Source organism: Sceloporus occidentalis, unplaced genomic scaffold (assembly GCF_023333645.1).
Source record: "Sceloporus occidentalis isolate IW3139 unplaced genomic scaffold, rSceOcc1.0.p SCAF_534, whole genome shotgun sequence".
Classification (NCBI taxonomy): Eukaryota; Metazoa; Chordata; class Lepidosauria; order Squamata; family Phrynosomatidae; genus Sceloporus; species Sceloporus occidentalis.
In genome coordinates this window covers 63435-81124 of record NW_028317514.1, presented here as the reverse complement: position 1 = coordinate 81124, position 17690 = coordinate 63435, and the positions used below count along the sequence as shown (strand labels likewise).

The following is a 17690-nucleotide window of genomic DNA, read 5'->3' as shown; positions in this document are numbered from 1 at the left end:
CCTCCCTCCCTCCCTCCCCCTCCCTCCCCCTCCCTCCCCCTCCCTCCCCCTCCCTCCCCCTCCCTCTGGAGTGCTCAGGATCAGATTACCAGGTCAGCTGAGTCTGATCACCTGAGTAGAACCTGCCTTTATTAACCTGCCCTGCCCCTTAGTCAGGGCCTTTGCATTGGAGGGTTTAGACCGCTCTGTTTTGGCCTTGAACCAGTGCCTGTTCCTGGACTACCTGCCTGTTCCTGGACTACTTGCCTGTACCTGGACTACCTGCCTGTACCTGGACTACCTGCCTGTACCTGGACTACCTGCCTGTACCTGAACTACCTGCCGTCAGCCCATCCAGTGGGCTTCCTGCCGCCTGCCCTGCCAGTGGAGTTCCTGCCGCCTGCCCTGCCAGTGGGCATCCTGCCTAGAGACTTACTGCCTTTACTTGCTGGTCCTATCACCTATATCAATACAGTACCTTTCCACGTATTCTGTTTGTGCTGTGTTTTATTGCGCCTGTCCGTACCACCCCACTTACCGTCATGCATCGTGGGGTACAAACGGAACCCCTTGTATCCCCTGCTACTGGGCTCCTACCCGACCTGCTTACCTGGGTCGTGACACACGCACACACACTAACACGCATGCTAACACGCACACACACTAACACGCATGCTAACACACACTAACACGCATGCTAACACGCACACACACTAACACGCATGCTAACACGCACACACACTAACACGCATGCTAACACGCACACACACTAGCACGCACGCTAACACGCACGCATGCTAACACGCACACTAACACGCACGCACACTAACACGCATGCACACTAACACGCATGCACGCTAACCCGCACGCCACTAACACGCACGCACACTAACACGCACGCACGCACACTAACACGGACACACACTAACACACACGCACGCACACTAACACGCACACTAACACGCACACTAACACGCAAGCACACACTCACACTATTTGGTAGGGTGCGGGGTGTTTGGTAGGGTGCGGAGTATTTGGTAGGGTGCGAGGTGTTTGGTAGGGTGCGGGGTATTTGGTAGGGTGCGGGGTGTTTGGTAGGGTGCGGAGTATTTGGTAGGGTGCGAGGTGTTTGGTAGGGTGCGGGGTATTTGGTAGGGTGCGGGGTGTTTGGTAGGGTGCGGGGTATTTGGTAGCGTGCGGGGTATTTGGTAGGGTGCAGGGTATTTGGTAGGGTGCGGGGTGTTTGGTAGGGTGCGGGGTATTTGGTAGCGTGCGGGGTGTTTGGTAGGGTGCGGGGTGTTTGGTAGGGTGCGGGGTATTTGGTAGCGTGCGGGGTATTTGGTAGGGTGCAGGGTATTTGGTAGGGTGCGGGGTGTTTGGTAGGGTGCGGGGTATTTGGTAGCGTGCGGGGTATTTGGTAGCATGCGGGGTATTTGGTAGGGTGCGGGGTGTTTGGTAGGGTGCGGGGTGTTTGGTAGGGTGCGGGGTATTTGGTATTGTGCGGGGTGTTTGGTAGGGTGCGGAGTATTTGGTAGGGTGCGGGGTATTTGGTATTGTGCGGGGTATTTGGTAGGGTGCAGGGTATTTGGTAGGGTGCGGGGTGTTTGGTAGGGTGCGGGGTATTTGGTAGGGTGCGGGGTATTTGGTAGGGTGCGGGGTGTTTGGTAGGGTGCGGGGTGTTTGGTAGGGTGCAGGGTATTTGGTAGGGTGCGGGGTGTTTGGTAGGGTGCGGGGTATTTGGTATTGTGCGGGGTGTTTGGTAGAGTGCGGAGTATTTGGTAGGGTGCGGGGTATTTGGTAGCGTGCGGGGTATTTGGTAGGGTGCGGGGTATTTGGTAGGGTGCGGGGTGTTTGGTAGGGTGCGGGGTGTTTGGTAGGGTGCGGGGTATTTGGTAGGGTGCGGGGTAGTGAGCGCTGACCCCCCCCCCCCCCGGCGAGAGAGATTAAAGGATCGATTTGTTTTATGACTTTATTTTGTCTTTTATTGAGGAGAGAGAGCCGATAATCGCGCGTTTCGGTCACCAATCACCTGAGGTAAAGGATGACGCTGAAACCCCCCAAAAAGGAGACCGCCCCGGGGGGGGGTTTAATGGACGCGACGATCACTCGATTCCTTTGGCTTTCAGTTCATCGCGAACTCGTTTCAGATACTCGGGATCCGGATACCCGAACCTGCAACAAATACAGAAAATATTACAGCGCCCTGCGTATAACACAGATACCCCCCCCACCCTGTGTATAACACAGATACCCCCCCACCCTGTATATAACACAGATACCCCCACCCTGTGTATAACACAGATACCCCCCACCCTGTGTATAACACAGATACCCCCCCACCCTGTATATAACACAGATACCCCCCACCCTGTATATAACACAGATACCCCCCCACCCTGTGTATAACACAGATACCCCCCACCCTGTGTATAACACAGATACCCCCCCACCCTGTATATAACACAGATACCCCCCACCCTGTATATAACACAGATACCCCCCCACCCTGTGTATAACACAGATACCCCCCACCCTGTGTATAACACAGATACCCCCCCCACCCTGTGTATAACACAGATACCCCCCACCCTGTGTATAACACAGATACCCCCCACCCTGTGTATAACACAGATACCCCCCACCCTGTGTATAACACAGATACCCCCCACCCTGTGTATAACACAGATACCCCCACCCTGTGTATAACACAGATACCCCCCCACCCTGTGTATAACACAGATACCCCCCACCCTGTGTATAACACAGATACCCCCCACCCTGTGTATAACACAGATACCCCCCACCCTGTGTATAACACAGATACCCCCCCACCCTGTATATAACACAGATACCCCCACCCTGTGTATAACACAGATACCCCCCCACCCTGTGTATAACACAGATACCCCCCACCCTGTATATAACACAGATACCCCCCACCCTGTATATAACACAGATACCCCCCCACCCTGTGTATAACACAGATACCCCCCACCCTGTGTATAACACAGATACCCCCCCCACCCTGTGTATAACACAGATACCCCCCACCCTGTGTATAACACAGATACCCCCCACCCTGTGTATAACACAGATACCCCCCACCCTGTGTATAACACAGATACCCCCCACCCTGTGTATAACACAGATACCCCCCACCCTGTGTATAACACAGATACCCCCCACCCTGTGTATAACACAGATACCCCCCCACCCTGTATATAACACAGATACCCCCACCCTGTGTATAACACAGATACCCCCCCACCCTGTGTATAACACAGATACCCCCCACCCTGTATATAACACAGATACCCCCCACCCTGTATATAACACAGATACCCCCCACCCTGTATATAACACAGATACCCCCCACCCTGTGTATAACACAGATACCCCCCCACCCTGTGTATAACACAGATACCCCCCCACCCTGTGTATAACACAGATACCCCCCACCCTGTATATAACACAGATACCCCCCACCCTGTATGTAACACAGATACCCCCCACCCTGTATATAACACAGATACCCCCCCACCCTGTATATAACACAGATACCCCCCACCCTGTATATACCACAGATTACCCCCACCCTGCGTATGACACAGATACCCCCCCACCCTGTGTATAACACAGATACCCCCCACCCTGTATATAACACAGATACCCCCCCACCCTGTGTATAACACAGATACCCCCCACCCTGTATATAACACAGATACCCCCCGCCCTGTATATAACACAGATACCCCCACCCTGTATATAACACAGATACCCCCCCACCCTGTATATAACACAGATACCCCCCACCCTGTATATACCACAGATTACCCCCACCCTGCGTATGACACAGATACCCCCCCCACCCTGTGTATAACACAGATACCCCCCACCCTGTATATAACACAGATACCCCCCACCCTGTATATAACACAGATACCCCCCCGCCCTGTATATTATCACTGAACGGGGCGTTACGTGGATGGGCCGCCATTAATGTGGGTCTTGTGATGAATGTCGTTCCAGGTGACGCAGTCGGTCGCTCCGGTGGTTCGGGATTCGCCGATCGTAAAGATTAATTTTTGGTTGAAAGCTTTTTTCAGCAGGAGGAGAACCTCTCGGCCCTCCTGGTCGTCGGGTAAATACGCCGTACGGGACGTTGTGGGGAATCCTCGTCCTGGATTGGGGTGATTTGGCTGAATAATCACAAAATAAAAAATATGTTTTATAGATGAAAAATTATTGGAAGAGATTGGGGCAGAAAGCGGATAAAAGACGATTAGCGGCCAAGACTGTGGAAAGTAGCTCTGATCCTCATAAACCCGGCCAAAGCCAACACATATATATATATACCGTATATTTAATGCCCCCCAGCCGTGCTGCGCCTCCCTGAGACCCCCTTATACCCCTGCAGGTATGTGATATATGGTTTACGATGAGTCTCCCGTGTGCTCTTACCCCCTGGGTACCGCTGGGGATCACGTATGTAATTTGGATGGTTTTGCACCGATATCCCGGCAGAGAAAACGTCAGAATAGTTTCTTTCATGGTTCCGTCCGGCTGGGTTCCGGTAACCGCTCCGTAGGCCACGTTGCAGACCGGACACACGGGTTTGGACGCCATGCAGCTCTCTAAACACGTTTTGCAGAATGCGTGATTGCATTTGGGCAGAACTTCTCTCTCTGTGAAAGCGTCCAGGCAAATGGGACAGCGCTCCTCCTCCTCGTCTGCGCTCTTCTTATTCTCTTGGCCGGTGTCCGTGGGCTTTTCTCCTGTGGCCCCGTCTCCTAAGCGGCTTCCTCCTGGGGGCCGGGAGGGATTACTCTCATCATTTAATGTGCGGCTGGAAGACGTGGTTGGGGCTTCTTGTCCGCTGCATTTAGACTTGATGTCGGTTCCTTCCGGCAGGATCCGTTCTTTAAAGTCTTGCCCCCCTGCCTCAGCGATGGTCGCCTGCAGCAAACACAGGAAGATCTGAGATGCATGCGCTCCGAGGTCAAGTTGTCCACCTGCGCGGCTGAATCTCACGCACACCTCCTTCGGACCCGAGGCCGTCTCTTCCATCGTCACGTTATATTTCTGCTCGATCTCTCTGATCTCTGCGGATCGGAGTCTCTTTACGATCTCCAGGTGTCTCGCTCTCACTGTCAGATCAGCGGCCGTCGAGCTGTTGATGGTCACTGGATTTGGAAACGGAGCCGAGTTCGTTCCGCCGGCTTCAATGAAATTCCGGGCCAGCAGAACTTCTGCCGCTGGGCCGCGGAGGGTCACGGTGTCCCGGTGCACTATGGGTAACGTTTTAGGGAAAAGCTTCCTCATGCGCAGTCTGAAATCTGGACCAGAGAGGATTTTTTGGAGCGGGGGTCTAGCTACGGTCTGGTCCCAGTCGGATGTGATCTTCTGAATGACATCGGAGATGGCTTGTTGGGCTCCCTCGGTGTACGAATCGGATTCTCCGGAAGTTATGGTTATTTTGGTGCGGTCTGTCGGCTCGTCTATCCTTTCGAGTTCCACCTTCCATTCCCTCTTAATTCTGTCGATGTCCTCTGAATAAACCTCGCTGAAGTATTCATAGAGCGGTGTGGGGAGAGTCGCGTTCCTGTCCCAGCGCTGCGCAGGAGTCTCCTCTAGAACTCGTTCGCAGAAATATTTATGAACTTTCTCGATTTCATGAAAAGTCCCCGTCACCTCCTCGATGCGCGGCGGGGATTGTTTGGTCACCCGGAGGGATGGGAATTTCTCCAACATCCCCCTTATGAGCTCCTTGTTAAAGAAATCAGCGTTTAGCGTCACGGACACTCTAGTGAAGATCTGAAAAGAAACACAAACAATCGTTTCGTTTTGAGACAAAAAGACTTTCGCGTGAAACCAAAACTCGTAAAAACCCCAGCCTGTGAGTATCCGTCAGGGACCCGATTCAGCAAGTAGGAGCCGGCAGGTACCCCCTGAGCGTCTGCGTGGGGTAAATAGTCAGAGGTGGGACAGACCCTCGTGGGCGTTAAGGCCATGCGTTCGCACCTCCCAACACATCCCACAACCAGAGAGCAGCTCCATTATTTTAGGGGGGTGGATGATGTTAGCGTGTGTGTTTGTATGTGAATGTGTTACTGTATGGCAGTAGAGTGTGCGTGTAAAGTGCCTGTGTGTGTCAGTATATGTGTTAGAGTGAGTGTGTGTTAGTGTATGGTGTCAGTGTGAGTGTGTGTTAGTGTATGGTGTCAGTGTGAGTGTGTGTTAGTGTATGGTGTGAGTGTGTGTTAGTGGATGGTGTTAGTGTGTGTTAGTGTATGGTGTCAGTGTGAGTGTGTGTTAGTGGATGGTGTTATTTTGTGTTAGTGGATGGTGTTAGTGTGAGTGTGTGTTAGTGGATGGTGTGAGTGTGTGTTTGTGGATGGTGTGAGTGTGTGTTAGTGGATGGTGTCAGTGTGAGTGTGTGTTAGTGGATGGTGTCCGTGTGAGTGTGTGTTAGTGTGTGTTAGTGTATGGTGTCAGTGTGAGTGTGTGTTAGTGTGTGTTAGTGGATGGTGTCAGTGTGAGTGTGTGTTAGTGGATGGTGTCAGTGTGTGTTAGTGGATGGTGTCAGTATGAGTGTGTGTTAGCGGATGGTGTGAGTGTGTGTTAGTGGATGGTGTTAGTGTGTGTTAGTGGATGGTGTGAGTGTGTTAGTGGATGGTGTGAGTGTGTGTTAGTGGATGGTGTTAGTGTGTGTTAGTGGATGGTGTGAGTGTGTGTTAGTGGATGGTGTTAGTGTGTGTTAGTGGATGGTGTGAGTGTGTTAGTGGATGGTGTTAGTGTGTGTTAGTGGATGGTGTCAGTGTTAGTGGATGGTGTCAGTGTGAGTGTGTGTTAGTGGATGGTGTTAGTGTGTGTTAGTGGATGGTGTCAGTGTGAGTGTGTGTTAGTGGATGGTGTTAGTGTGTGTTAGTGGATGGTGTGAGTGTGTGTTAGTGGATGGTGTCAGTGTGAGTGTGTGTTAGCGGATGGTGTGAGTGTGTGTTAGTGGATGGTGTTAGTGTGTGTTAGTGGATGGTGTGAGTGTGTTAGTGGATGGTGTGAGTGTGTTAGTGGATGGTGTTAGTGTGTGTTAGTGGATGGTGTCAGTGTGAGTGTGTGTTAGTGGATGGTGTGAGTGTGTGTTAGTGGATGGTGTGAGTGTGTGTTAGTGGATGGTGTCAGTGTGAGTGTGTGTTAGTGGATGGTGTCCGTGTGAGTGTGTGTTAGTGGATGGTGTTAGTGTGTGTTAGTGTGTGTTAGTGTATGGTGTCAGTGTGAGTGTGTGTTAGTGGATGGTGTTAGTGTGTGTTAGTGGATGGTGTCAGTGTGAGTGTGTGTTAGTGGATGGTGTGAGTGTGTGTTAGTGGATGGTGTGAGTGTGTGTTAGTGGATGGTGTTAGTGTGTGTTAGTGGATGGTGTCAGTGTGAGTGTGTGTTAGTGGATGGTGTCAGTGTGAGTGTGTGTTAGCGGATGGTGTTAGTGGATGGTGTTAGTGTGTGTTAGTGTATGGTGTCAGTGTGAGTGTGTGTTAGCGGATGGTGTCAGTGTTAGTGGATGGTGTGAGTGTGTGTTAGTGGATGGTGTTAGTGGATGGTGTCAGTGTGAGTGTGTGTTAGTGGATGGTGTGAGTGTGTGTTAGTGGATGGTGTGAGTGTGTGTTAGTGGATGGTGTCAGTGTGAGTGTGTGTTAGCGGATGGTGTGAGTGTGTTAGTGGATGGTGTTAGTGTGTGTTAGTGGATGGTGTGAGTGTGTTAGTGGATGGTGTGAGTGTGTGTTAGTGGATGGTGTTAGTGTGTGTTAGTGGATGGTGTTAGTGTGTGTTAGTGGATGGTGTTAGTGTGTGTTAGTGGATGGTGTCAGTGTTAGTGGATGGTGTCAGTGTGAGTGTGTGTTAGTGGATGGTGTTAGTGTGTGTTAGTGGATGGTGTCAGTGTGAGTGTGTGTTAGCGGATGGTGTGAGTGTGTGTTAGTGGATGGTGTTAGTGTGTGTTAGTGGATGGTGTCAGTGTTAGTGGATGGTGTCAGTGTGAGTGTGTGTTAGTGGATGGTGTCAGTGTGAGTGTGTGTTAGTGGATGGTGTTAGGGAGTGGAGGCAGTGTGTTTGTAGATGTTTGTCTGTGGCTCTCACCTCTTTCGGGGCATCCCGATGGGGGTTATTTCTGGAGAAGCCTGTTGGACCCCCAGCTCTTTTGGGACGTCCGCCATCGTCTCTTCGGTCCTTGGAATCGTCTCTTCTGTCCGTCAGTTTAGGACGACAAGCGCCGTCCCTATCGGCCGTTACTGATTGCCGTTCGTTCCCGACCACGATGTCCAGCGTCCTGTCATCCACCTCAATCGCGCTCCTCACCCTGCGCAGCACGTTTTGTTTATCTAAATACATTTTTAAAAAAACACAAATATAGTGATTTATAAAACCTGCGATATTATTACCGGCTTCACACCTTAAGCGCACTTCCAGGTATTTTCCCGTAGCGCTCGGCCGAGGAATCAATGCTCTCTTTGTTATTTGGCATCAATTGTTACATTGTACAGACCGGGCCAAACTGGGTCCATCTCCCCCAATATATGAATACTTGAAGGGTCCGCATCTATCGGGGGAAATCTTTACCCCACGCGGCCACCGACCACAACGCCACGAGCCACCATTCTACCTTTTACCATTAAGAGCAGGGAGGGCTGTAAAGCTGCGGAGGGGGAGAGTCCGGTGACTGGGGCTGCCCTCCCGGGTAACTATTTGCCCCCTGAAAACCTCTTCAGGGTAAAGCAGTAAATGCTATTTTGCTCAAAAACCAATAAATGTTCGCACCGGACGTCCTTCTAATAAACTCCCCCCCCCCCCGAAATCTGAAAATAACCCCGATTTTATTTTACAAATTCTGGTTTAGAGACAATAAAATAATGAAATAACGGGATGTCTGGAGGGGCGGCGCCGGTTCCACTCGTGTAATATCTCCGCCAACACGTCAGTTAACCCCGCGGGGGGCTGTCCAGCCAGTGAGAGGCGGTTGGGCCAAATCTCAACGAAGTGAGAAGCCGCGTAGAACGAAGTGACGGAAGTATCGCGCTGTACAGCGCTACGGAACATGCTGGCGCTATGTGTAAAGAATACGACGGGTCGCCGTGCGCTCTACATTCATCTCTGCGCATGTCGCGTATAAGTCGCACTCACCCTCTTTCTGCCGGAAAGTCACTCTGTACGTCCGCTCATCCACTCCGATGACATCACACTCCCCCCCGTAAGACTTCTTGCGCGACTGGAAATATTTTTGCAGAATTACGCGGGATTTTTCCGGCCAGGAACGTGGAACGGTCACCACGATATCGACGTCACTCCCGACACAGTCCACTATCAGGGCCGTGTCCCCAACCGGCATGCCGTCCGTCCGTCCGTCCCCAACCTGCATGCCGTCCATCCGTCCGTCCCCAGCTGCACTCTATCTATGTGTTTTCGCCAGCTGTGGATTGTCCACCCATCTGTCTGCACCCTGCCTGCTGTCTGTCTGTCCTGCCTTCCCCGTCTCCCTCTGTCTCTCTCGGTGTCTCTCTGCCTCTCTCTCTCTCTCTCTCTCTCTGTCTATCTCTCAGTTGTTTCCCTGTCGCTCTCTCTGTCTCTCTTTCGGTCTCCTTTTACTTTCACTTTTAATTCCTGTAACAGGGAGGGGCGGAAAGTGAACAGAAACTAACAGCTTCCAGATTCACAAGGATCCAGAACAGATCCCAAAACACCCCAATACCTTCAGAGCAGATCCCAAAACACCCCAATACCTTCAGAGCAGATCCCAAAACACCCCAATACCTCCAGAGCAGATCCCAAAACACCCCAATACCTTCAGAGCAGATCCCAAAACACCCCAATACCTTCAGAGCAGATCCCAAAACACCCCAATACCTTCAGAGCAGATCCCAAAACACCCCAATACCTCCAGAGCAGATCCCAAAACACCCCAATACCTCCAGAGCAGATCCCAAAACACCCCAATACCTCCAGAGCAGATCCCAGCACCCCCAATACCTCCAGAGCAGATCCCAAAACACCCCAATACCTCCAGAGCAGATCCCAGCACCCCCAATACCTGCAGGGCAGATTCCAGCACCCCAATACCTCCAGAGCAGATCCCAGCACCCCCAATACCTGCAGGGCAGATTCCAGCACCCCCAATACCACCGGAGAGCATCGTGAAATTGGTAAGGACCCCTAAATAATTATCATTATCAGGATATAAATTTATGATAAATATCAAAGTGTAGCATAATCTGTAATCACTTCTCTGTTATTATATATCCTGTATTATCCCACCCCGTGTGTTATTATATATCATGTATTACCCCGTCCCGCATGTTATTATGTATCAGGTATTATCCCGTCCCGCATGTTATTATATATCATGTATTATCCCACCCCGTGTATTATTATATATCATGTATTATCCTGTCCTGCATGTTATTATATATCATGTATTATCCCACCCCGTGTGTTATTATATATCATGTATTATCCTGTCCTGCATGTTATTATATATCATGTATTATCCCACCCCGTGTGTTATTATATATCATGTATTACCCCGTCCTGCATGTTATTATATATCATGTATTATCCCACCCCGTGTGTTATTATATATCATGAATTATCCTATCCTGCATGTTATTATATATCATGTATTACCCAGTCCCGCGTGCTATTAAAGATCATGTATTATCCCACCCCGTGTGTTACTATATATTGTGTATTTATAAGTAATGGTTTTTTCAGCTAACTAAATATCATTCAAATAAAGATAGGCCATTCCCAGAGGCCCGGGGTCTTTCAGTGATTTATTTACGGATACATTATATAATATGGCAGTGCCCTCTGCTCCCCCTGGTTGCAGATTATTGTATGGCAGTGCCCTCTGCTCCCCCTGGTGGCAGACTATAGTATGGCAGTGCCCTCTGCTCCCCCTGGTGGCAGACTATAGTATGGTATATAAATATAAATATATATAGATATATAGTACAATAGTGCCCCTGCCCCCCTAGTGGGTATAATATTGTGCTGCCATAAACAGAATCTTCTTCTATATAAAAGTTATAAAGTATCTGCTGCCGGTTCCGCTGCCGTTAACACAGGGATGTTTCCAGTGCAGGATGCTGGATGCAGAACGCAGACTCGTCCTTCCCCCCAACTCCTACAGCCTGCTCATTGCCAGCGAGGACGCCCTCCGTCGGGTACTCAGGGGAAAATTTGGCTGCCTGATGAGCCTTCAGGGGCCAAGAACCCAGAAAACGCTTTCTTCCTCGGAATCTCCGGTTCTGTTTTACGCGAAGAATGTCGGAGGCTGTAACATCACCACGTGGAAGGGGGACATGACGAAGCAGGACGCCGACGCCGTGGTGAATGCAGCCAATGAAGATCTCCAGCATGTGGGAGGCATTGCCTGGGCGCTGGCGGAGGCCGGGGGGCCGCAGGTCCAGCGGGAGAGCGCTCGGTACATTTCTAACCACGGACGGATACCCACAGGGTCTGTTGCCGTCACATCTGGGGGGAATCTCCCCTGCAAACAAATTATTCATGCCGTGGGACCGAGGTGGGATCGGTCCAGCCCGGCCAAGTGTGAGTTGCAGCTGGAAGACGCCATTAAGAGCGTTCTGTCTCACGTAAACCGAGACCACGGAATCCGCTCCGTGGCCATCCCGGCCGTCAGCTCCGGAATATTTGGTTTCCCTTTGGACGGATGCGCAGAAATCATCGTCCGAACAGCTGCGTCTTTCTGCAGCCGCGTGAAATGCGATCACCTGAGGGAAATCCGGTTCGTGAATAATGATGACAGAACCGTTCGTGCCATTACACGCGCATGTGAGCAGATCTTAGGGCCCGGAGATCACCCCAGAGCGTCCCTGGAGGGGGCTTCACAGCCCGTCCCTGCGCCGACCTCCTCCCACCGAGCGCCTTTCTCTGCGGAGTCCTTTGGGATCAACGGCCTGAAACTGCACCTTCAAGTAGGATGCATCGAAGACCAAAGAGTAAGTGTCGGCTTGAGGGTCAGATGTACTCGGTGCTGTGTATTAAGGGCTCATTTAAATGGCTCTGTTGCCTAGCGGGATCTGGTAAGGCAGTGTCCCTAAAGCCAGAGCCATTTAGTCAGCACCCCCTGGTGGCAGCGCCTGGTAGCGCAGTGCCCCCGATAAGAGGTCTCGGTGTCACAGCACCCCCTGGTGGCAGCGCCTGGTAGCGCAGTGCCCCCGATAATAGGTCTCGGTGTCACAGCACCCCCTGGTGGCAGATTCGGGATTCGCAGATGCCGCGTTGTGGCCGGTGAGTTTATCTGTGTCTGTAGCTGAATGAGGAATTTACCCCAAGTAACTCTCACGCTGTGCTGCGCGGCCCGGTATTATTAGCATCGTCCTTTCTGCTATAATACATCTAATAAGTAGTATTACCCCTCTTCTGATTATTGTTCGCCCTGAGCTCATAAATATTGCTCCTCTAAAAATATTATTGCTCCCTAATCATATGCTAATCATGTTTACTTCTCTAATAATTATGACCCCATTATTAGTTAATATAACCTCTCTAATCATTCTAATTACCTCTCCACTAATTATTGTTACGCCTCCAATGATTTTATAATGATTCACCTAATAATAATTCTTACTACCCCTCTAATAATAATTTTTGCCTCTCGTCACAGAGCACAGTTATTGTAAACTCGATATCTTCTGACCTAAATCTCAGTTACGGGAGAATCTCCAACGCGATTCTGCAGAGAGCCGGATCTCAGCTACAAGAAGAAATCAATCGGTCGAAACAAAGACGCGGATCCTCGCTGATCTCCACGAAAGGATTCGGCCTGCCGTGCGAGTACGTCTACCACGTCATACTGACATCATACTCCGGGTCCACAACAGAGTCGGTACGTAGTCAGCCCGTCTCGGGGAGGAATGAGCCGGGAATATAAATCTGAAGCCATCTCAGATGTATGAAGCATGTGTTTAGAATGAAGATGGTCACGCGTGTGCAGAGAGCGGATGAGGATTTTAGGGCAGCCTGTATGTGATACTCTGTGTCTCCATAGCGCGGCCCCTTGTTATTACGGTGTGTTCGCCGCTAGGCTGCTTGGTGCCCAACATGTAGCGGGAATATTTATGAGGGTAATAGCGCCATAAAGCAGTAGATGAGGGGCTATCGCTGGTCTGCAGGGGGCTTCCTCGTTTGCTCGTAAAGTCGCTGGGATCTTTTTATTTGTTAATTTTCGCTTCGCAGATTTCCAGAATTTCAGGTAATTTCAGTAAATGATTTTTGTGGCAGGATCTTAGCTTTTATCCCCCACTCACCCAACAGAGTGTAAGCTCTTGGGACAATGCCAGGGATAGGGTAATGATTGTTACATTAACCCATTCTCCTCTGAACCCCAGGATATGGGCGAAGCGATCTATGCCTGCTTGGCCCGGGCGCAGAAACACAGATCTCGCTCCATCTCATTCCCCGCGCTGGGCTCGGGGCTTCTGGGATTTCACAAACCGGCAGTGGCTGAAATCATGACGCAGACGGTGGTCCAGTTTGCGCAGGAAGCCGTGCGGACCCTCGACGTTTACTTTGTGATCCACCCGGGCGACTCGGACATGTTCACGGTGGGTCACATTTTCCCCCATATCTGGTTTATCACTTTATGCTCTGAGTGTCTTGGTGATTGGAGTGCTCGCTCACCCAGATTCCCGGCCCTCTACAGACTAGTTATCACCCTGAGAGCCCCACAGGTGGCAGACGGCAGCTGCCCCTTTGTTACAGTCAGGCCAGGACTCTCATCACCCCAAGGCAGCACCCAGCGGCTCTACTGGGAAGTGCATTTAAGATTAGGATAGAAAGGCTTTGTGCGCTGGGCCCAGTGAATCCCAGTGCCCCCAGTGAATCCCAGTGCCCCCAGTGAATCCCAGTGCCCCCAGTGAATCCCAGTGCTTCCTTAGTGATGATAACACCTGCTTTTTCAATTTCCCCCTAAAGATATTGAAGGCGACACTGCAGCGCATGCCCGGAGTATTCCCAATCCAAGCAGCTGAACCACAAGGTGAGGACACGGGGCTCGCAGGGACGGAGCGTTGGGCCCAAGGCTCTCAGCCGAACACTCATGATTTTGGATGTATTTGCAGGGCCCGGAGTCTCAGTAGAAGAAATCTGCGCAATTATCAGGGGGCCGAGCTATGAAGATGTTCTAGAAGCAGAGAACTGGCTGAAGAATTCAGTCCTGAGCCACGAGACCACGAACATCCGGAACAATCACATCGTATTGTTTGGGGAAAAGGAACACGACGCGTTGGCGGAAGCGGCTGGCGTGGAGATGGTCGAGTCCCTGGCGGATGGGATCTTCTCTCTGAGTATAACGGGGAACGCAGAGGAGAAGGTGACACGTTTACAGGATCAAGATCATCAGGAAGGGGGTCTCAATATGTCCAGCCTGGGGGGGGGAGAACAGAGAGAGAGACGGGGAGAGAGAGACAGGGGAGAGAGAAAGAGAAGAGAGAGGGGATGGGGGAGAGAGAGAGACACGGGGAGAGGGGATAAATGTAATAAAGGATGGGAGAAAAGTTACAAGAAGAGCCCGGAATCTAACACTAGAGGCTGAGATGGAATGGAAGGAAGTTTTACTTTACTGAGAGGGTGGTAGATAAGTGGAACAGCCTCCCAGCAGAAGAGAGTGAGGGTATTAAACATGCATGGGAAAGACATACGGCTCCTGAATCTAAGACGAGACCAACGACTGATTAAGGTCTGGAGACGAATGGCTCTTACCTGCTGTCAAACTCCATGTTTTTGAGGTGAGGGCCGTGGTACAGGTGGAGAAGGATCTACTCAGGGTTCAGGAGGAGCTCCTTAGAATGCTGGAGGAGGATCTGATCCAGAACGCTGTGCGTTGGTCCAATGTGAACGGGACGCAGAGACACCAGAACCCAGACCCCATTACCCCGGAGAAGGGATCACTGACGCAAGGTAAGAAAATACTTTTGGGGACATGGCTGCCCCATGACGTATATTTACTGCAGAAAAGCATCCTGTATGAGGATCCCCTGGGGTGGCGGGAGAAGCCGATATCTCTGGTTCACGCGGAGCTGCTTTAAGGGCTCTTTCATTATTGTTACTAAAAAAACCCTGACGTACGCCTTGGATTCCTTGAGTTTCTCCGGGGGAAGATCCCGTGTGATTTCCCGTCTGGGCTGCCGGTACCGGGGTCCGCACGTGCCATTCAGAAGCCATGCCTATTAACCCATTGACTGGTCCGTTAAGATTGTTTGTCTTTTCAGGCCCTTTATATTCCGCGAAGAGCAGATTCCAGGAGCGAGTGACGGCCCCGTGGCCCCCGCTGGTGAGAGAGACGCTGGATGGCGGCTGCCTCCAATTTCAAGAGAAAAAGAATGAGTTTACGAAAGCGAATCTTACGCTTCTGAAGGTACGTGGATGGCTGAGGTTATTAGGTTTGGGGTCAGAGGTAATGTGGATCCCAACATGTCACATAGAGAGAGGGCACTTTTGCTCTAGGGGGTGTGGTTAGGGGGGTGTCTGGGGCGGGGTTATTTGTGTAACTGGGTGGGGCATTCAGAAAAATAATGGGCTGTAGAATCCTGCAATACCCTCATACCCAGCAAACATTCAGAGCCCCTAGAAAAGAGGGGCATCAGGGGAGGAGAGAGGGGCATCGGGGGGGGAGAGAGGGGCATCAGGAGGGGAGAGAGGGGCATCAGGGGAGGAGAGAGGGGCATCAGGAGGGGAGAGAGGGACATCAGGGGGGGAGTGGGACAGAGGCCCTAGGGCTGCACCAGTCTGGCTGTCAGTTCCTAACCCTCCTGTGTGCAGTGTGTGTGCGTGTTTATAATGTGTGCGTGTTTGCCAGTGGGTCCTGCCCCTCTCCTGGCACCCCTGGGGTGAGGGGACTCGGGGGCCGTCGGCTGCCCGCTTCACTTTTTTTATTGTTTCAGATGGAGAGGATAGAGAACGGCCCCCTCGCTGCCGTTAACCGATCAAAAAAAGGGAACAAGGACTTTTGCACCTCGGGAAGCGGCGTTCGCACGTTGTACATGCGCGTTCCTGCCGAGTGCTGCCGGCCAATCTGCACAGTGGGATTTCACAGACTCTACTCATGTGCCGTAGGTGGGTGGAGACAGGTGGTAGTAACCCCTCCCACACTGCCCAGGTCATTTGCATGTATGGTCATGATGTCAGAGAGGGAATATGAACCACCCGCATGTGATGTCACATAGCAGCTAAGAAATGGTTTTTTTGTTCTTATTGTCCCATTTGCCCCAATTTCTCTGCTGACCTGGAGGTCGCCATTGTAGGCGGTCCTGGGAAATGCAGACTCCGCCCCCAGCACCCAACCCCCCCGCTGCTTGTTGCTTTACAGCAGAATGAATGCTTCCCCGCGCCGCGTGTTAAACATCCGTGTAAATCGTGTAAAATTCACATTTTTTATTTTTCTCTCTATTTCAGGTTCGAAGTACGGAGCCGGGATTTATTTCCACAGAAGCCTCACCGACGCGCTGGAGGGGGGGGCCGCGCTCCGAGACCCCGGCAGCCTCGTTTATATCTTCCAAGCTGAGGTCACGGTCGGTAAATTCACCGAAGGAAGGAGCGCCTGTCCCCTGCCGCCCGCCGTGGGCTCCGACGAATTAGAGCTCTACGAAAGTTTGGTGGATTCGGCGTCAGGTCCTAAAACCTTTGTCATTTTTGACCGTTATCGCGCTCTCCCGCGCTTCCTCTTCACCTGTAAAGAGAACGGCCCCGCGGCTCCTACGTTTAAAATCTAAATACAGTTCGGGTTCCCCGCTCTATCATTATCAGCCGGTTAGCGACCGAGGGATTTAGAGAACGAGCTTTACAATCAACTTTCAAAGCCTCAGAGGTTTCTTGTTCAGATGTCACAGCAGGATTGAGGAAAAAGAAAGCCGTGTTGTTTAAAGCTGCTGTTCTACCTCTTGTGCCTTTAACACTTTTTATAACTCAATTAGAAACAACATTTCCCAGAGGTAATTTACTCTTACATTTTTGCCGGGAACGCCTTAATTGTCACGTGACAAAAGAACCAGGCCGTGACAGCGGTGTGGGGGGTAAAATATCGTTTTAAATTGATTTTTAAGAGGGGAGAAAGTAAAAAAATATAGAAACTCGGATGAGACGCAGTAACCCAATCACTTTGTTTATTGAAATTAAATGTTTTTTAAAAGCAAAAATCTTTACAAAAATACAGAAATCAGTAAATTGACGGCTTTGTATATTTTTTCTAACACTCTTTATATATTTCTGAAATAAATGTGATTATTGATCCAGTCCGGTGGGCGTCTCTCCTGTCTAAGAGATCATTTATTTTGTCTGCCCTCAAATCACCAGCAGCTCATTGGCTGTGACATCATTACTTACAATTTGATGACATCATAGCTACTGCTGTCTTGGGAATTTTACACAGACAGCTGGACACCAACAGACGGGGGTTAATTCGATAAACTAGGAGTGTGCATGTCCTTCCCCAGCCTTCACTGCGATTTAGTGACCGGCCCCCGGTATAATGTATAGATAAATCAGTGACCGGCCCCCGGTATAATGTATAGATAAATCAGTGACCGGCCCCCGGTATAATGTATAGATAAATCAGTGACCGGCCCCCTGTATAATGTATAGATAAATCAGTGACCGGCCCCCTGTATAATGTATAGATAAAAGAGAGGGAAGGAAGGGCACACAGGGGT

At 50.9% G+C, this 17690-nt stretch overlaps 2 protein-coding genes across 2 annotated transcripts; one reads left to right on the top strand and one right to left on the bottom strand.

Annotated features, from left to right (window-relative positions):
* Positions 1-2081: 2081 nt before the first annotated feature.
* LOC149271211 (E3 ubiquitin-protein ligase DTX3L-like) lies at positions 2082-9391 on the bottom strand. The gene is made up of 5 exons (XM_089507539.1): positions 9148-9391; positions 8107-8348; positions 4441-5793; positions 3961-4178; positions 2082-2151 (listed from the first exon to the last, which is right to left on the bottom strand). The coding sequence occupies exons 1-5, from the start codon at positions 9389-9391 to the stop codon at positions 2082-2084; spliced, it is 2127 nt and encodes a 708-aa protein (XP_089363665.1).
* A 1714-nt stretch (positions 9392-11105) lies between these two features.
* On the top strand, positions 11106-16754 carry LOC149271210 (protein mono-ADP-ribosyltransferase PARP9-like). The gene is made up of 9 exons (XM_089507538.1): positions 11106-11981; positions 12650-12871; positions 13374-13589; positions 13960-14023; positions 14106-14356; positions 14772-14943; positions 15255-15400; positions 15927-16098; positions 16438-16754. The coding sequence occupies exons 1-9, from the start codon at positions 11106-11108 to the stop codon at positions 16752-16754; spliced, it is 2436 nt and encodes an 811-aa protein (XP_089363664.1).
* The last annotated feature ends 936 nt before the right edge of the window (positions 16755-17690 follow it).

Excerpts from the sequence above, each read along its gene's own strand:
- LOC149271211 (XM_089507539.1), bottom strand. The coding sequence starts at position 9,391 with ATGGACGGCATGCAGGTTGGGGACGGACGGACGGACGGCATGCCGGTT. Across the intron at positions 8,349-9,147 it reads GACTTTCCGGCAGAAAGAGG|ATAAACAAAACGTGCTGCGC; the intron begins GTGAGTGCGACT and ends AAATGTATTTAG. Across the intron at positions 4,179-4,440 it reads TCCCCAGCGGTACCCAGGGG|CCAAATCACCCCAATCCAGG; the intron begins GTAAGAGCACAC and ends GTGATTATTCAG.
- LOC149271210 (XM_089507538.1), top strand. The coding sequence starts at position 11,106 with ATGCTGGATGCAGAACGCAGACTCGTCCTTCCCCCCAACTCCTACAGC. Across the intron at positions 14,944-15,254 it reads GAAGGGATCACTGACGCAAG|GCCCTTTATATTCCGCGAAG; the intron begins GTAAGAAAATAC and ends TTGTCTTTTCAG. Across the intron at positions 16,099-16,437 it reads ACTCTACTCATGTGCCGTAG|GTTCGAAGTACGGAGCCGGG; the intron begins GTGGGTGGAGAC and ends TCTCTATTTCAG.